Below are 16512 nucleotides of genomic sequence, written 5' to 3'. Positions count from 1 at the left end.
TCTGAAATTATCATTTGAAATTGTCTAGCTTCAAACCTGTGCGTACTAATCGCTATTACACATATGAAAGGGGTGTAGTGTAATTTGTTTCAAATTTAAAATGGCGATTATTACAAAATTAAAATGGCATCCTCTCTCTCTCTCTCTATACTGACATGGGGGGTTTGTTAAAAAATCCAAATCGACTCACGATACTATGCTGGGTTCTGATCTCCCTCTCCGGTCCGGAGAGGGTGATCCGTTGTAAGTGCCACCAAACGCAACACCACAATTAACCCACTGCCCGCAATTTACCGGAGTTAAAAAAAAAATCTTGTTCGGAAAGTACCTTTTTCTCGCGACCCTCTTTCGCAACTGACTTTCGCAACTCCCTTTCGCGACTCTCCCAAATTTACAATTGATCGCAAAGGAATATTTTCGCAACTGACTTTTCAATTGACTTTCCTAACATCTCTAAAGAAATTCACTTTCACGACCTACTTCACGCAACTCTCTTCCGCAACTCACCCAACTGACCGATCGCCACCGTTCCTATTAACCGACTCCTTAGTATCCGAAAAATTGTTCCCAATACTCCTCCCTTGTACAGTCCCCCGATTGGTCTGATCTATGTTTATTATTCCCGAATTTTTCCATAACCCTTCCTACTCAAGACGTATTTATTCTCTTTCCAAAGTTATTGGTCAATTTCATTTAAAATAAATTTCCAGACCCACCTATTCAGTTATGGTGGAACTTCCTGTCCTGTCCTTCCTGTTTTTAACAAAAAATAAACACTCTATTGTGAAGAATCATGAAATACAAATCAAATAACAGAATATAGCTTATTTAAAGAGAGAAGGAAAAAAACATCTCAAAAGTGCTGCTTTGTTCCCTCCTGTTCATAAAAGAGGACATATGCCCCCTCACTCACAAGCAATTTTGGTGAAATTGGGGACATGTGTGAATCGTTGTATTCATTCCACATGCCACTATAAGGGTATCTGCAATATGCTGGGTAATGCGTAAGTAGACCCACTATGATTCGAAAGTTCATATGATTGTAACGACAAGGACTCACATTGTCTGCTGCATGATTGCTCATATCTGATCCTTCTAACGAAAACTCAATGGCAACATTCAATTCGCCTCTGAATCTTTTTAAATGAATTACCAAAATACGGGGAAACTTATGGATTGATAGGGACTTTGTGCATTTTCTTCTTTCCTTGCACCTCGAACAGGTTGTTTTCTCATCTCCATCTAGGGTTTCCTCTTTCGTGAAGAAATCCAAGCATTGTGACAAACTCAATTGGTTCTCCATAAACATCGGTTTAGGTTTCTCAGTGATTCCAATGAGATCCTCATGTAAACCTTCTGAAAGATATCGAATCGAGGGGCAATCTTTGGATCTAACTTTTAAAGTAGGCAGTGCTTATTACTCTATCAGATGAAACTTCTGAGCACAATTCCTTGATAACTTCTGCGAACGCATTGATTAGAACACCTTTCATACTAGAAATACTAGTATTGATATCTTTCATGTATGTATCCGTTTCAAAATATTCCAGCAAACATTTCGTGTTTGATAAACATTGGATCGTACTATTCATCAAACAGGTGTTTTCAATATTTTCCAACCCAATGAACCCAAGGGTTTTGACTGGAGAATGTATCTCTGATCTAATGTTGTAACTGTTGATACTACGTTCGCCTCTGCTGTCTTCTTGTGAGTAATCACGGAATCGATAATTTACCCCGTCATTGGATCGGTAGGATAAGGAATTCGAAGCTAACCTGCCTAAAAGTGAATTGGATATGGCAGGCATTTTGAATTCTAGGACTTGTTCATGTTTCTCTATATCTTCTGATGGGAAATTATGGGGAGTATCACAAGGAATATGGTAGGTTTTATGAGGAAACAATCTCCCATTGTGACTAGGGTATAAATAGGATTTGGAAACAACGGGATGTAGCAAAATTCCATCCAGTGAATGTGACGATGGGATGGTGCCAAAAACAGAAGCTGAATTATTTCATCAGTTCGGACTTCCATTGTCTAATACAATATAAATTGATTTGAAATCCATGAAAAAAAAAATTAAAATGATTAACCGAAAATAACAATTTCATAATTTTTTTTCAATTTCTTTTTGTTTTTCGTTTCATAAAATTGTTATTCTCGGTTAATCCCTTTTAATTTTTTTTCAGGGATTTCAAATGAATTTATATTAGGTATATTAGACAATGGAAGTCCGAACTGATGAAATACACCACGAAACATTGTCAACCACCTCCAAACAAAGAAGCTGAGTTACCACGCTGTATAGCTGAACAAATTTTTTGGAGCAGAAAGGTGGTAAATCGTTTTTTCTTCAGTTTTTCCAGTCATCCTCCTAACGATTTCATTAACAAAATTCAGAGATAAGGGTCCAAATACACCGAAAGTTTCTACAGCCACAGGATAAAATATAAAATTGTTTCCAACATTTCGAAATTTCTGCTGTTTCGGTTTATCACTGGTTATGGCAGCATCACCTGTATTTTTCGACGTTCCAACTGAATGAGATGGAGCCAATGTGTCTGCACATGTGAAATCCCAAACGACAGTTTTGCAGGAAATAAGGGTGTTTCCATCAGGACGTTTGCCATCATCAGGGCCAGTCCCTAGTGGTTCTAGGATAGAAGGTATCTCGACTGACATCAAGGCCTTCTTTATGATGTCGTTGACTTGGTGATGTCTTGGAAAACGTCCAGAACTCTTTCTGCAGCTCAAACCATGAGTACCTTTTTTTCCAACTCACTACCACAAATACATTTATGAGAAGTACAAATATCTAAACCCAATCTGAGTCCAATGGCTACCCTGAAGGTATCATTATCTAGTACTGTTTCCAGGGTAGCAACAGGTAATGCGTTCAACCAAGCACCAGATTCTTCAATATTGACGACTTTGAGGCGAGCTTTTTACGAGGGAGATGACAAAGATGAAGTGATGGAGTCAGAAGCAATTTCTAGTGAAGGTTCGTCCCATGCTTTCCTGAAGTGATTTGAAATCCGTAGGCACATGACTTTCGATTTGAGAATACCAAATAGATTCGCCTTCGATGGTTAAATTATCTTTTATATTGGTAAAGGAGACTGGAAGTGTCATTTCTGTCAGTCGCGAAACATTATTGATGGAAGACATAAATGCTGATGAAGCCAGCGATGATGTTGAGCGAAGACCCGTGAAACTTCTTAAGGTATACTTGACTTCTCCAACAAGTAGAGCATCTTAGAGTATGGAGTAGTTTAGAAATGGCCAAACAATTTTTCAATAAAGAAAAGGAAGTATGCTTTGATAAATCGTATAAAGTGGAAATCAAGTCAAGGGATTCTATTTTGTTCTGCAATCTTTCACATAGAGCTTCCATAGTGAGAGGGGCGCCAAGTAGTTCCCATTTCGATTTTTCCATAAGTTTTATACCAGGAACAACTTCCATAATGTCGGCAAGACATTATGTCTATGATATCGAAATCTGGAGTTTCACTGGTAGACTTTCTGTATAAGTTTTAAAATACGGAGTTGTGTCATTTCTTTTTCATCGAAAGTTAATTCGCCAGTTTAAATTTGATTTTCCTTTGAAGAATTATCATAAAATCTCAAAATATAACCTATCATTCTCACTATTTTCGTATATTTGGAGAAGTATCCAAAATGTCTAGAGAAAGTTTCACTTTGTGCAAAGTTAACATGAATCGTTTTCCTCTATTCAATATTTATATCCGCCGTTGAACAAATCATTTCTGTATGAGGCCAATTTTCTGGACTCTGTTCTAACCACTGAGGACCCTCCCACCACTTTTATTCAATCAGTATATTCGCAGTGCATCCTCGTGATGCAATATCTGCCGGATTTTGGTCCCTTGGTAAACATGATACCAATCATCAATACTACTGTACGAATTTTGTTCTTTTACGCGATTCCCCATGAATGCATTTCAGGACGCTTTTGTATTCATCCATGGAATCAGTCCAATGACAGTACTTAATAACTCAAGCCTTGGTATTGTGGTGTTTTCGGTGCTATTCTAAATTTAGATATTTGATTACTTCAGCTCTATAAAACTCCATATCGTCGAACTCTTCGAACTTTGGTATCGTTGAACTTTCCAGAAAATAACTGCACCTTGAAGGTCTCATTAAATGGTGAATATTCGATCATACTTGTCTCCCAATTGTCTCAAGAGTGATATAATTTGTGCCTTACTAGTTTGTTTCGTACTCAAGGCTTCATCTAGGTCGCTGCTATTATTTCGAAAAATGTCTTCGCAGCTGATCTTTCTTTCTGCATAATAGTCATCGTCAAAAACTCAGTCCTGTCACGTTCGCCAATATTTTAAATATGAAATGGATATAATTTTATCATCAAATGAAGTCCTACTGACGTTTTCAAATTCTATTTATTCGGCAACTATCATCAAAAATCTTCTCACTAACAAACTTGATTCAACTAAACTAAATAGAAAATCGATATATAGAGGGAATGATGAAAACATACATTCTAAATCTGACAGACACGATTGGACTTTTATTCCGATGTCATAACCATATATCTATGACTCGTAACCAGTTGTAACCTTTTTTGCAAATCTGGATCGCTGTTGATGTCATTCAACAATTTCTTAGTGATGCTGATGCGACAGTTTTTTTAGTGAAAATTCAGTGAAACGAACTTCACTACCACACGCTTCGTTACATCTTACCGACCTCCTGTGAAAAGCTTATTCCACTTGGATTTGAAGTACAATCATCGTATACCATTGTCGACATTTCAAGTGTTTTTGAGCACCCAATTCTATTTTTACACAAAATTTGATGCCAATTCTCTGTTCCACTTTTTCGACAGCAGAAAATCGCTGAACACGCAATACACATCTACCTTCTATGTCTCTCACCAACAAATTCAACATTTTTGCCACCTAAGAGTGTGAACGTATGTTTGAGACCAGTTCGAGTGTGCCAACATAAAAAATCGCTAATCGAATGTACTTGGGTTGCAAAATTTTAACATTCTCCTCATTTTTTGTACTACTATTACATTACATTATTTGCAATTACTTTTACATTTTTTGAAAAACTCCCATTTTCTGTTTACAGATGACAAGATTGAGTAGAGAATCTTTGGGGCAAACAGCGGCAGGGCATGTGGTCAACTTACTTTCTAATGATGTCAATCGATTTGATTCTCTTTCTTTGTATCTACATGCTCTTTGGGCAATGCCTTTTCAAATAGCTGTGATGAGCTATTTTATTTGGCAACAAGTTGAGATATCTTGCTTGGTAGGGATTCTGTCGATGATCGTTGTGAGTTTACCTATTCAAAGTAAGTATCATTAGGAAAATAGTTAGATTATTAATAATAATATTGCATTATATATCTCGGTATATATCTTGTGAAAATCACTGGAAAAGGATGATTGTTTCCTCACCACAAACCCAAAAGGCAGTAAATAAAAATGAACTGATTCAGTAAACTATTTGCATCTCACTTAACACCGTCTAATTGAACAAATTCTGAAATGGCTTATAACCAACATAGCTTCTGGCCCCGATGTCGATGTCGATCTTAAATATATGCCAATAAAATTGAACTGGTGTATTGCAGGCGTTTCAAGCTCTTTCATAGAATTTGAAACCTGCTATAATTCTGCCTATATACCCTGAAAAAGTCAGAAACGTCTTCAAAATCACTTCAGATCAGTTACTCGACTAGCAGTTGTATGAGAATTCAGAAAATTCTTGAATACTTGCTTGAAAATTGGAATTTGCAACCTCTGGCGTGAAATGAATTCATTGAAAATTTGGTTAACGAAACGCGTATCGAGTAACAGCATTCTCGTTTTGGTGGTGAAAAATTGTTATTCAAAATCTCAAATGATAATCAATTTTCTTTTCCGCAAGCAAAAGTCCTAAGGCGACATTTTTCATATGTTACTCATCTTTAGAATAATGCAATTTAGAGACACATGAAATTGCGATCTATTGCATTACAGCATGGGGAGGAATGTTTGAAAAAAATTTAGGAGGTTTACAAATAATGCAAAACACATTACTGAAAATTATTTGTAAGAAGGACCGTTTATTTTCCACAAAAAAGCTGTATGAAGAAATCAACTTATTCAACAACAGAAGTCTCTACTCTACTCTTGTTTAATATGGATATTTCATAACAAAGTAAATTACCAAAGTTCAACTATTGAAAAAGAGACCAGATCTGTTATAAAAAGGTCTATCCATCTACCTTTATTCAAAAAAAGTCATTCACAGAAATCTGTATATTACTTTGGCCCAAAACTTTTCAATTTACTACCACCCGAGTCCAGGAATATTATAGACATAAAGAAATACAAAATTGCTATAAAATCATTTCTACGCTACAATCAACTTATTATTGAAAAATTATATTGAACAGATATACTTGAAAGCTCCATTCTCCAGAAATATCATTTGTATATAAAATTTCTGACAGAATAAAAAATATCCTTTTAAAAAAAGGGATACCTATCACAACACAATCGCATTTGCGCTTAGGTGAAAGGTCCCAATATATAAAAGGGGATAAGAAATATTTATATATTATTATCAATTTTGTATTATTATTAATTTGTAATTATTTTTTGTGATTATTATTTGTAATATTATTTGTAATTGTAATTATTCGGAAACTGAATTACTTGATTCAGTTGTTTCGTTCTTTCATTGCGTGTGAAATTTTTGAGGCCTTCAACCGTAATTGATGAAACTTCGATGTCATGACTTGCTGGATAATTTGTATGTTAGGAAACTGGATGATACTTGATAAAAATCTATAACAAAATCACGACACGTGTTTTACTATATGTCTCAGAAAGCTATTTCATTATAAAACACGTATTGTTGTTTGGAAAATTGTTCAAAAAATGTCTCACAATGAAGCGTTACAGGATATTCACTTTAACAAGAGAATGACGTCACAAGATGACAAGTTACGGCGTAATGATACTGGCCTGAACGAATTTTTCTTTTAGATAATTTGATTTACAGTCAGTCGTGGAAGTGATGATGGTCCCAAGGCAATATTTTTTTTAGTTCTCAAAGATCCTTATATTTCCGATAGATTATCTTCAATCTTTCTAAATGCAAACGAGGTAACAAATCATGGACTATCAATGACACGTTGTTTCCCCTTTGAGGCAATAGACTCCACTCATCAAAAATCCTAAGTTTGTAGAAAACTTCACCAGTCATTACATTGTATAGCTCTGAAATCTGTTACTTTGGGATCTCCTTTATTTTTTCCAGGTCGAATTAAAGACAAAAATGCAACAGTATCAAACGATATGAAGTCTTCCTGACTTAGATAATGTACAGTATACGGTGTTGGATTCCTTCTTGCATCTTGACAAATTTTGATGTTGCCAGCTGGCACATTCATGTTCCTGTTTCTTTTTTTTCGATCGATGAATTAACAGAATCTACCTCCATCTGGGTATGTCTTGTTTTCAAAATTTTTTGTATGATTGTAATTTTATTTTCCACTGCACAGTTCAATAGTGCGTTACTCGCAGTGAAATTTCTGTTTTGGTAGGTGCACCCATCACTGTACATTATTATGTTCCTTTTATCTCCCAGATTGGGCATCGTTATTTCTGTAAAAAAATTGTTTACGATTATAGCAAATTCTTCAGCATTCAGTCCACCCTCTGTTTCGTTCTACAGACAACAGTGGGCAACCTTAGAATTCAACTCATCAATTGACATATTGTGAACTGATAACTTAGTTTTGTAATAAAGAAGATATACATTAGATTTGGACTCTGTGAAGCAGCTTGTAGATGCATACTGTAAATTGGTACACTCTTTTGATTTCTATCAGTTTGTTTTCTCGTCTAGCTTCTACCTTTTTTACCTGATGGACATCATACCTACCCTGATCAGTATTTCCAGTTTCGTTTGCCACACATACGTCACATTTCTATTTCTATGGTTTATATATTGCTATGTTTTGCCATTACATAATATTATTGAATAATGCAACGGATAGTGGTTGAACGTTTCTACTAGAGTATCTGTAAAAGCAATACAAATTTGTAGATCTCCAGTTTGACTCAAGACACAGCTTTTTAATGCAGAATTGTGATACAAGTTTGGCAGACATGAAGAATTCACCAAGCTGTATAATTCATTCACTCTTCCTAACAGATCGTTTTTATTATTTACTGTCCTATTCATAGTTGTTTTCTTCCAATGCAGAGCACTAAACTTGCCTAAAGCTGAAGTGTTACGGAACATGGTCTTACAAACTCTCACAGAATTACCTTTGTTGGACAGGTGATACTGCAGAGAATCAGAACGACGGGATACATATTTCCGTATTCAACCTCTTTTTCGAGTGATAGTAACCAATTTTACGAGACCATCAACTTAGGCTCGTTTTTCTTTCCATGTTAGAGCACAGAACCTATCCCACAGAGTCCTGCGTTCTTCATCTGTTATAGAATCACATTTTTGCAATCCTCTTTTTCTTGACACACATTTACATTGACAACCGTTTTCTTTTCGCTTTCCTTATATCGTATATCTACTTATCAATGACTTTCCGTTTGCCATAATACATTTCTCTCTTTCACGCTTCTATCTGTTAATTTTCATCTTCCATTTCATTTCATTAACTTGACATTTCTTTTTTCTTTTTGCTACACCATCATTAGTTGAAAGATCGGAGTCAGAGTATGAAACAAGTCGTTTGGGTGAATATTCATCTCCACTAATACTTTTGATATCTGTTTCATTACTTTCTTGAGTTTTATTGTTGATTTTTTGTGATGATGAAGCCGTTCCTCAGATATCTTTCATGATGTCTGCTTGAGAAATATGCGGCAAATTTGTCAGATCTTCTAAAACTATGTTATTATCTAATGTGATTCCATTGGGTTAAAAATCACTCCCGTCGATAGCTTCCTTATTGGCCAGAAATATAATAGGTAGGTGTATTTTCAATGAATTGGTCAACAGAAAATGTTTTGAAGTCACTTATGCTGATATAAATTTTCTTATTCATCACGTCCAGATGTATTTTGATTTGCATCTGTTTGCATTTGTTTTTCCTCTGTTCTGGACCGCGACACCTGAAACGAAATGTTCTGATTGTTTCATTATATTTGAAAAATTACAATATCTAATGAAAGTATTTCCAAGGAGCTGACAGATTTTTCACAACTACTTGAGTTCTCTAGACATCCACAGTGATACGATAATATCTTCTAACTCTAATTCTCTCGTCACGGCTTATTTGTGGGTTTATGAAAGATTTTTAGTCATCTAAGATACTTGAACATATATTAATAGATTCTTTACTTGCTACTAAACGTCCTTTTCATCCAGTTTCACACCTATTTTCGAACTATTCACACATTTAAATCGACTCAGCTCCGTTAGGTATAGTTTAAGTAAACGATATAGGGCAGCCTACCTTTCAACACCTCCCCTTTGATTAACTGCATTAACCTTTCTAGATTTTATATATATATATATATATATATATATATATATATATATATATATATATATATATATATATATATATATATATATATATATATATATATATATGAAAGTTATTGAGTGTCTCGATATAGAAACAGAAGTTAATATCGGACATAGCACTCATGAAAGTGGCAAAGCATAGACACGTGTTTCGGGCTTTTGGCCCATCAAATGTGCGGTTGGCTCCTGTTGATGGCTCCGTGCATTTATATTTCTATCTTTTGGTAACCAAGTGTTGCCCATCCTCACACTTGGCTGCACCATACTGATGATGGGCCAAAAGCCCGAAACACGTGTCTATGGTTTGCCACTTTCATGAGTGCTATGTCCGATATTAACTTCTGTTTATATATATATACAGTGTCACCGATAAAGTCCGCATCAAATGGGAAACTTTTTTATTTATCGTTTTATGTGAAATTTGATTTCGGCAGAAGATTTTGCTTAAGAAATGATGTCAAATGGCGTCTACAAACTGGTCACGTGATTTCCTTAACCTGTCAAAATTGACATTTAAAAAAGAAACATCGAAAAATGACATTATTTTTCAAAATATCCAAAAATATCAAGGGATAAAAACATTTTCTTTTGTAATTTTATACCGACACACCAAGTTTCAAACCCATAATAAGTATTTTATATTTTCACTATTTTTCCGCACTCCTGCTTTTTCTACTTATCAAAATTTAAGCACACCTGTACTAAATCATTTATTTTAACTAAACTCGTCACCGAATTTCTTTTTTTGTAATATAATGATATTTTAAGAGCCTCTTTGATGTTAAAAACAAATTTTGAACAATAAAAGTTGTCAAACTTGATGCAAAGTTCATCTAGTTTCAACGGGGCTTTCAAAACTATACAGTACTTGAGTTTTTTAATGAGCAAATGGCCTCACAATATGAATTAAAACAAAACGTAAAATTAGGAAACATCATTTCGTGATTCTTGAAGCCCATTTAATAAAAGAAAAAAACTCATAGTATTTACATTTACCTACTCCGCTAACAACACTAATTTAAAAAAACTGGGTAGGCTGTGAAAAAATATGAAACTACATAATGTGTTTTAGAAAACGTCACTGTCACTGAATAAATTAATGCCCGTTAGTTCAATGTAATGTATGAAAATTAAAATAATATGTTATCTTTACAAGAAAAAATTGAAATTGTGCTAATTTATGGTGAAAACACATTGCATCGACAAGTGGCTGATATTTTTAACGCAAGACATCCTGGTAGACATGTACAGCAATCCACTGTAAGTAGGATTTTAAAAAAATTCAAACTGACTGGTTCAGTTGAAAATACTTTTAAAAAACGTCATAATCCATCACGCAATAATGATGAGGTTCAGTTGGCTGTCTGCCTGGATGTTATCGACCAGGAAAAATCAAGTATTACCAATATTGTACATAGAACTGGCGTTGAAAGAGACAGCGTAGGAGCAATTTTACATAAAAATAAATTCAAACTCTACAAACCCAAATTTATAAATACCTTAAGGGAAAGAGATTTCGATGTTCGACTAGATTTCTCTTTCTGGTACCAAGGGGAAGTAGAATTAAACAGAAAATTTCCTTACAAAATCCTATGGACTGACGAAGCTACCTTCACATCGAACGGCGTAGTCAGTTCCCAGAATTGTAGGTGGTGGGCTCAGGAAAATCCTCATTTTGTGATAGAATGTCGGGACCAATATTCATTTACAACAAATTTGTGGTGCGGTGTTTTAAATAATCAGGTAATAGGACCATTCTTTTTTAGATACAATTTAACTTCTCAAGATTATTTGCAATTTTTAAATACTGAGATCAGTGATATAGTGGACAATATGCCGGTTGAAATATGAAACAGTCTGTGGTATCAATGTGACGGGGCTCCTATTCATAGTTCAAGACAAGTCAAAGAGAAACTATTAGAAATGTTTAGGGGCAAATTTATTGGGCGAAATATGGAGCAAATATGGCCGCCTAGGTCGCCAGATTTAACCCCACTAGATTTTTTCTTGTGGGGTTACCTAAAACAAATCGTTTATAAACAAAGACTTTTTCGTGACGTGAATCACCTAGAAACTGTTATTAGAAACTCTATTTTAAACATAAACCCTGTGAGTATCAGCAACTCAATAAAAGATGTATCAAGAAGGACAATTATCTGCATAGAACGCGATGAAAGACATACAGAAATGTAGTGTATTTAATGTCGTGAGTCTTTTTTTCGTGTTTTTTTGCTATTAGGTATAGGTACATGTTTATTTTCAGTTCCTTTCAGTTAAGATTGAATTCCACTGTATTTTTTGTTAAAAAAACAATAAACACTCTAAGATATTGTTTCCTAATGTTCCGTTTTGTTCTGATTCATATTATGAGGCCATTTGCTCATTAAAAAACTCAAGTACTGTATAGTTTGGAAAGCCCCGTTGAAACTAGATGAACTTTGCATCAAGTTTGACAACTTTTATTTTTCAAAATTTGTTTTTAACATCAAAGAGGCTCTTAAAATATTATTATATTACAAAAAAAGAAATTCGGTGACAAGTTTAGTTAAAATAAATGATTTAGTACAGGTGTGCTTAAATTTTGATAAGTAGAAAAAACAGGAATGCGGAAAAATAGTGAAAATATAAAATACTTATTATGGGTTTGAAACTTGGTGTGTGGGTATAAAATTACAAAAGAAAATGTTTTTATCCATTGATATTTTTGGATATTTTGAAGAATAATGTAATTTTTCGATGTTTCTTTTTTTAAATGTCAATTTTGACAGGTTAAGGAAATCACGTGACCTATTTTGTAGACGCCATTTGACATCATTTCTTAAGCAAAATCTACTGCCAAAATCAAATTTCACATAAAACGATAAATAAAAAAGTGACACTGTATATATACACAATCAATCGCTTCAAAAACACTTCACTAACTTTCTTCGAAAGGTTCTGATGATTCCTCTTCCATATTCTCTGTTTCACTATCACTTTTGTCATTTAAATGAATGAGATGAATTCATTTCAACCATCAACATGGATGTGTTCAATCTCCATATAGTCTTTTTCAACTGAAATTACTTTTTTAATCCTTTCTGTTAGTCTTCTTCGGTGATATTAGATAGTTCTCCTCTAATTAGCTCTATTACCCTCTTATCAAATTTTGTTTGTAGGCATGTTAGGCGTACACATTCTCGAACAATCAGTCCACCCTTTCGTAACTATGTATCGTGAGTGTCATACCAAGTTTCGTCCAAATAAAAATGTGCCGCTGTTCTTGTCTATATTTAGTTATTTGTTCTAATAAATTGTTACGCAATTCCACTGTTCTTCTGCTTTCCATGACTGATTGACGTTTGTTTATTATTTCAAATCTAAATCTTAGTTACTTAATCCACTTCTGAAGAGTTTTGTAACAGCAGCTCACGTGATGGCCAAAATTATTCAATTTCTTCCTTATGATTCCAGTTGTAGAAATCTCATTGCTTTTGTAACAATCGTATATTGTTTATTTCAATGAGTTTATTAGATATACATCCAAAGGTTTTGTTAAACCTATATCACATCGCGTCTTGCGTTCATAAGGTTTGTTTTCGACCATTCAACGTACCTACAGTTAAGAAAGAAATTTCGATCAAATATGATGTTGTTTTCCTCGAAACCAAACTTGAGATGTAGATTTTTATATACATTGAAACATACTTTCTATGTTTCAATATTCAAATGCATTGTTTGCATTGTTCACCGTCGCTATTAGACGCTGAAAAAAGTATGTGTTGTTATTACACTCGTTATTTCAATTAGTTCCTAAAATGAAAATTGTGAATGAATAAAAAGATTGTAGGAAACCGTTTTAGGCCAGGCGGTTACTTGGGTTTCGCACTAACAGATGGCAACATAACATTATTTTGGGTAAAATAGGAGTTAGGAGCATTGCTAATTGAGGCAGCGATATTTCAGAAGTAGGCGACATCACCTTTAGTTTCAATATCATACACTTTGAACTATAGTTTTTTGAATGTCTTTCACCTGGAGAATTTATTCTTGAATATATATTTTCAGATGAAATTTACCTTCATCAAAATCGATAAGAAAAATCATTGCATAGCTTTCAACTGAGCAATACTGTTGAACTACTTCGATTGTCAAATCATCTGATCATTGAAAATATCACGCCCTTTTCGATACTCTATGAAATCAATATTTCCTACAGAACCTACAGAACTCAAAATACTTATAGTCCGTTCGTAATTTGTTGATAGCTCACTGCAAATTTGACCCTCATTAGAGAACTGAATTACAGAGAGGACAGCTAATATGATATAATAACAAAAACCAAACTAAAACTGGCAGTTTAAGATGTTTTCGACTAACCCACCGTATCTGAAGAAATACAATACAGCTATAAAACTTTAAATCCGATTATGTAGGTATTTTGAGTGGAAATGAGTGACCAGTGTCGTAGAGTATATGATTAAAACATAAGTTACTTTAAATAAATAAATATATTAATATTCTTAAACTGTAGGTACTGTAAACTGTATTTTTATTTCAAAAAAAATCTTTATTTTATTCAAAAATAATAAGTTACTTGCAATTTGTAAAAGATACATTTATTTAATAAATACCTATTTTTAAATGATATGAACTACGATTACTTACAAAGCTATTCAAATTCAAAATAAACAGGATCATCTTCGGAATCCGAGTCGTCTTGCAGGTTAATAATTAGCGGTTGTGTCTCTACAGTCGCATCAATTATATTGTCAAGATCCCACATTTTTTGTTCTTCTTCTATTGCATGTCTTACTGCATCTCGCCAATTTTGTTCTGTAATATGTTGTAAAGACTCATATAACAAATCACATACAGCTTGTATTTTATATGACGTATTTTTTCTAGCCACATAGCTTTTCATTTGTGCCCAAATGAGTTCAATTGGATTTAATTCGCAGTGGTAGGGTGGAAGTCTAAGGACTGTGATGTTTCGACTTTCCGCCATTTTGTCAACTACGTATTTCTTGAACTTAGATTTGTGTTGCCGGGCAATTTTTAAAAGTTCTGCTTTAACCGTTCCATCTTCGTAAGGCAGGGACTTATTCCGCAGCCAGTCAATGATATCCTGTTTCTTCCACGCAGTCGTTGGAAGTCTTTCAACTAGTCGTGAATGATAAGGTGCATTATCTAATACTATAATTGATTTTGGTGGTATATGTTCAATCATCTGCTCAAAATACTCTTCGAAAACATCAGCTGTCATCTCCTCGTGATAGTCTTTTGTGCTTTTGAATTCAAATTCCAACAAACCATGCTTAGCAAATCCTTTTTCACTGCCAATGTGAGAAACTAATAATCTACTGCCTTTACCAGAGGGTGGGGAAATACCAGTAGACCAACCTTCCATAAAGGCTTGCCTGGAGCTTGATATATTTTTATCTGTCCAAATTTTTGTGAGAGTATGACCTGCGTTTACCCACGTTTCGTCCTGATAGTAAATTGGCCTTCCTTCAGCCCGAAATTTTCGTATTGATCTTAGATACTTTCTTCTCCAACATATTATCTCTTCCCGGTCAATCAAAAGTGATTTTCGGTCTGATTCCTCCCACCGGAAATTTAATTCTTTTAAAACTTGCCACAATTTGGTTCGTCCGACATGAGGCAAATCCGGGTCGTCTCTAACTTCTTGTAAAATTTTGTTTGAGTTGGGTATTTCTTTTTTGTAAAAAAATTCGTGAATTTTCCTTCGAATACCATTTTTGGCAAATTCATCAATTTCAATAGGTTTTCTCCCCCTCTTTAAGTATTCGTTTGTATTTGGGTTAGCTATACCTTTTTTTTTTCTTTCTGATAGGAACCTATATATTGTTGACTCCCCTACGCCCGTCATGTTGGCACAACTCTTGATTATGTTCTGAACAGTGTTTGTGGGATTCTGAGAAACCAGAGCATCGTGAACGTTCAAAACAATAGTCTTCTCTCTTGGTGAATAGACAGACTTACTGACTGTACGCAACAGTACCGGTGTAAAACTTGATGATGATGACGAATCCATCGCAAGCAATCAAACAAAACAAACAGGAACGAAAGGTACGTATATGTTTGTAGGAATATGAAAAAAAGTTACTCACGCACTGCACAAAATTCGCAAAATAAATATTAGAGACGTTAAATACTGCCGTAGACGCCGAAACACCAACGAGCCGTAAATTAAATGCGATTAAAAAATGTACTAAACCAAAAATTATTTTCGTTCGTAACAACTTCACCCTTTCAAGGCAAGTTTCGAATATAAACTGAAGCTTTATATTTAATGAATAAACACCTCAGGAACCTCCGCCTTTGATTTTACGAGTTTTACGACCGTTTTATGACTTGGGCCCTCATTTTGTGCTATCGACAAATTATGAACGGACTATAGATAGATAATATTTTTCAAATCTAACATAATTGTTCCCCAAGTAATTATTTTATAACAAGTTCTTGATTCAACAGGTTATATAGGAAGAGTATGTGGAAATCTAAGACAATTCATAGCAGAAAAAACTGACAAAAGAGTGAAACTGATGAGCGGTGTAATATCAGGAATCCAAATCATCAAGATGTACGCCTGGGAAAAGTCATTTGAAAAAGTCATCAAGACAGCAAGAGCTTCTGAAATCGACGATATCACGTATTCTTCATATCTTCGTGGAATATTGCTGAGTTTCATGGGTTATAGTCAGAGAACAACCCTTTTCATCACTGTGATGTGCTACGTGTTGCTAGGTATTTTGATAATCAACTACTTATTATAAATCATGAAAAATTTGTGAACGAGTTTTTCTTCTTAAAGGAAACAAAGTATTTTTTCCAGAAGTGTTTGAGAGTTCAATAATAGATAGATAAATGCACTGAAGTTTTAGAATTGAACAAATGAAAACTCATGTCACTCATATACAGGGTGTTAATTAAGTATGTACCACAAATTTAATTGACGA

The 16512-nt window shown here is 34.3% G+C and overlaps 1 protein-coding gene across 3 annotated transcripts in view; it reads left to right on the top strand.

Moving 5' to 3' along the window:
- The window catches only part of LOC111515228 (ATP-binding cassette sub-family C member 4), a 259515-nt gene that overhangs the window by 111644 nt on the left and 131359 nt on the right, over nt 1–16512 (top strand). For all 3 annotated transcript variants that reach the window (XM_074178643.1, XM_074178644.1, XM_074178645.1), the window contains 2 exons: nt 5123–5348; nt 16028–16300. In XM_074178643.1, coding sequence (XP_074034744.1) covers nt 5123–5348; nt 16028–16300 — 499 coding nt within the window. The remainder of the gene's footprint in view (nt 1–5122; nt 5349–16027; nt 16301–16512) is intronic.

The sequence above is a fragment of the Leptinotarsa decemlineata genome, unplaced genomic scaffold (assembly GCF_025532065.1).
Source record: "Leptinotarsa decemlineata unplaced genomic scaffold, Ldec_3_MD MMD2_tig00004204_RagTag_RagTag, whole genome shotgun sequence".
Classification (NCBI taxonomy): domain Eukaryota; kingdom Metazoa; phylum Arthropoda; class Insecta; order Coleoptera; family Chrysomelidae; genus Leptinotarsa; species Leptinotarsa decemlineata.
The sequence above is the reverse complement of the archived record's forward strand: the minus strand, read 5'-3'. Positions and strand labels throughout refer to the sequence as shown.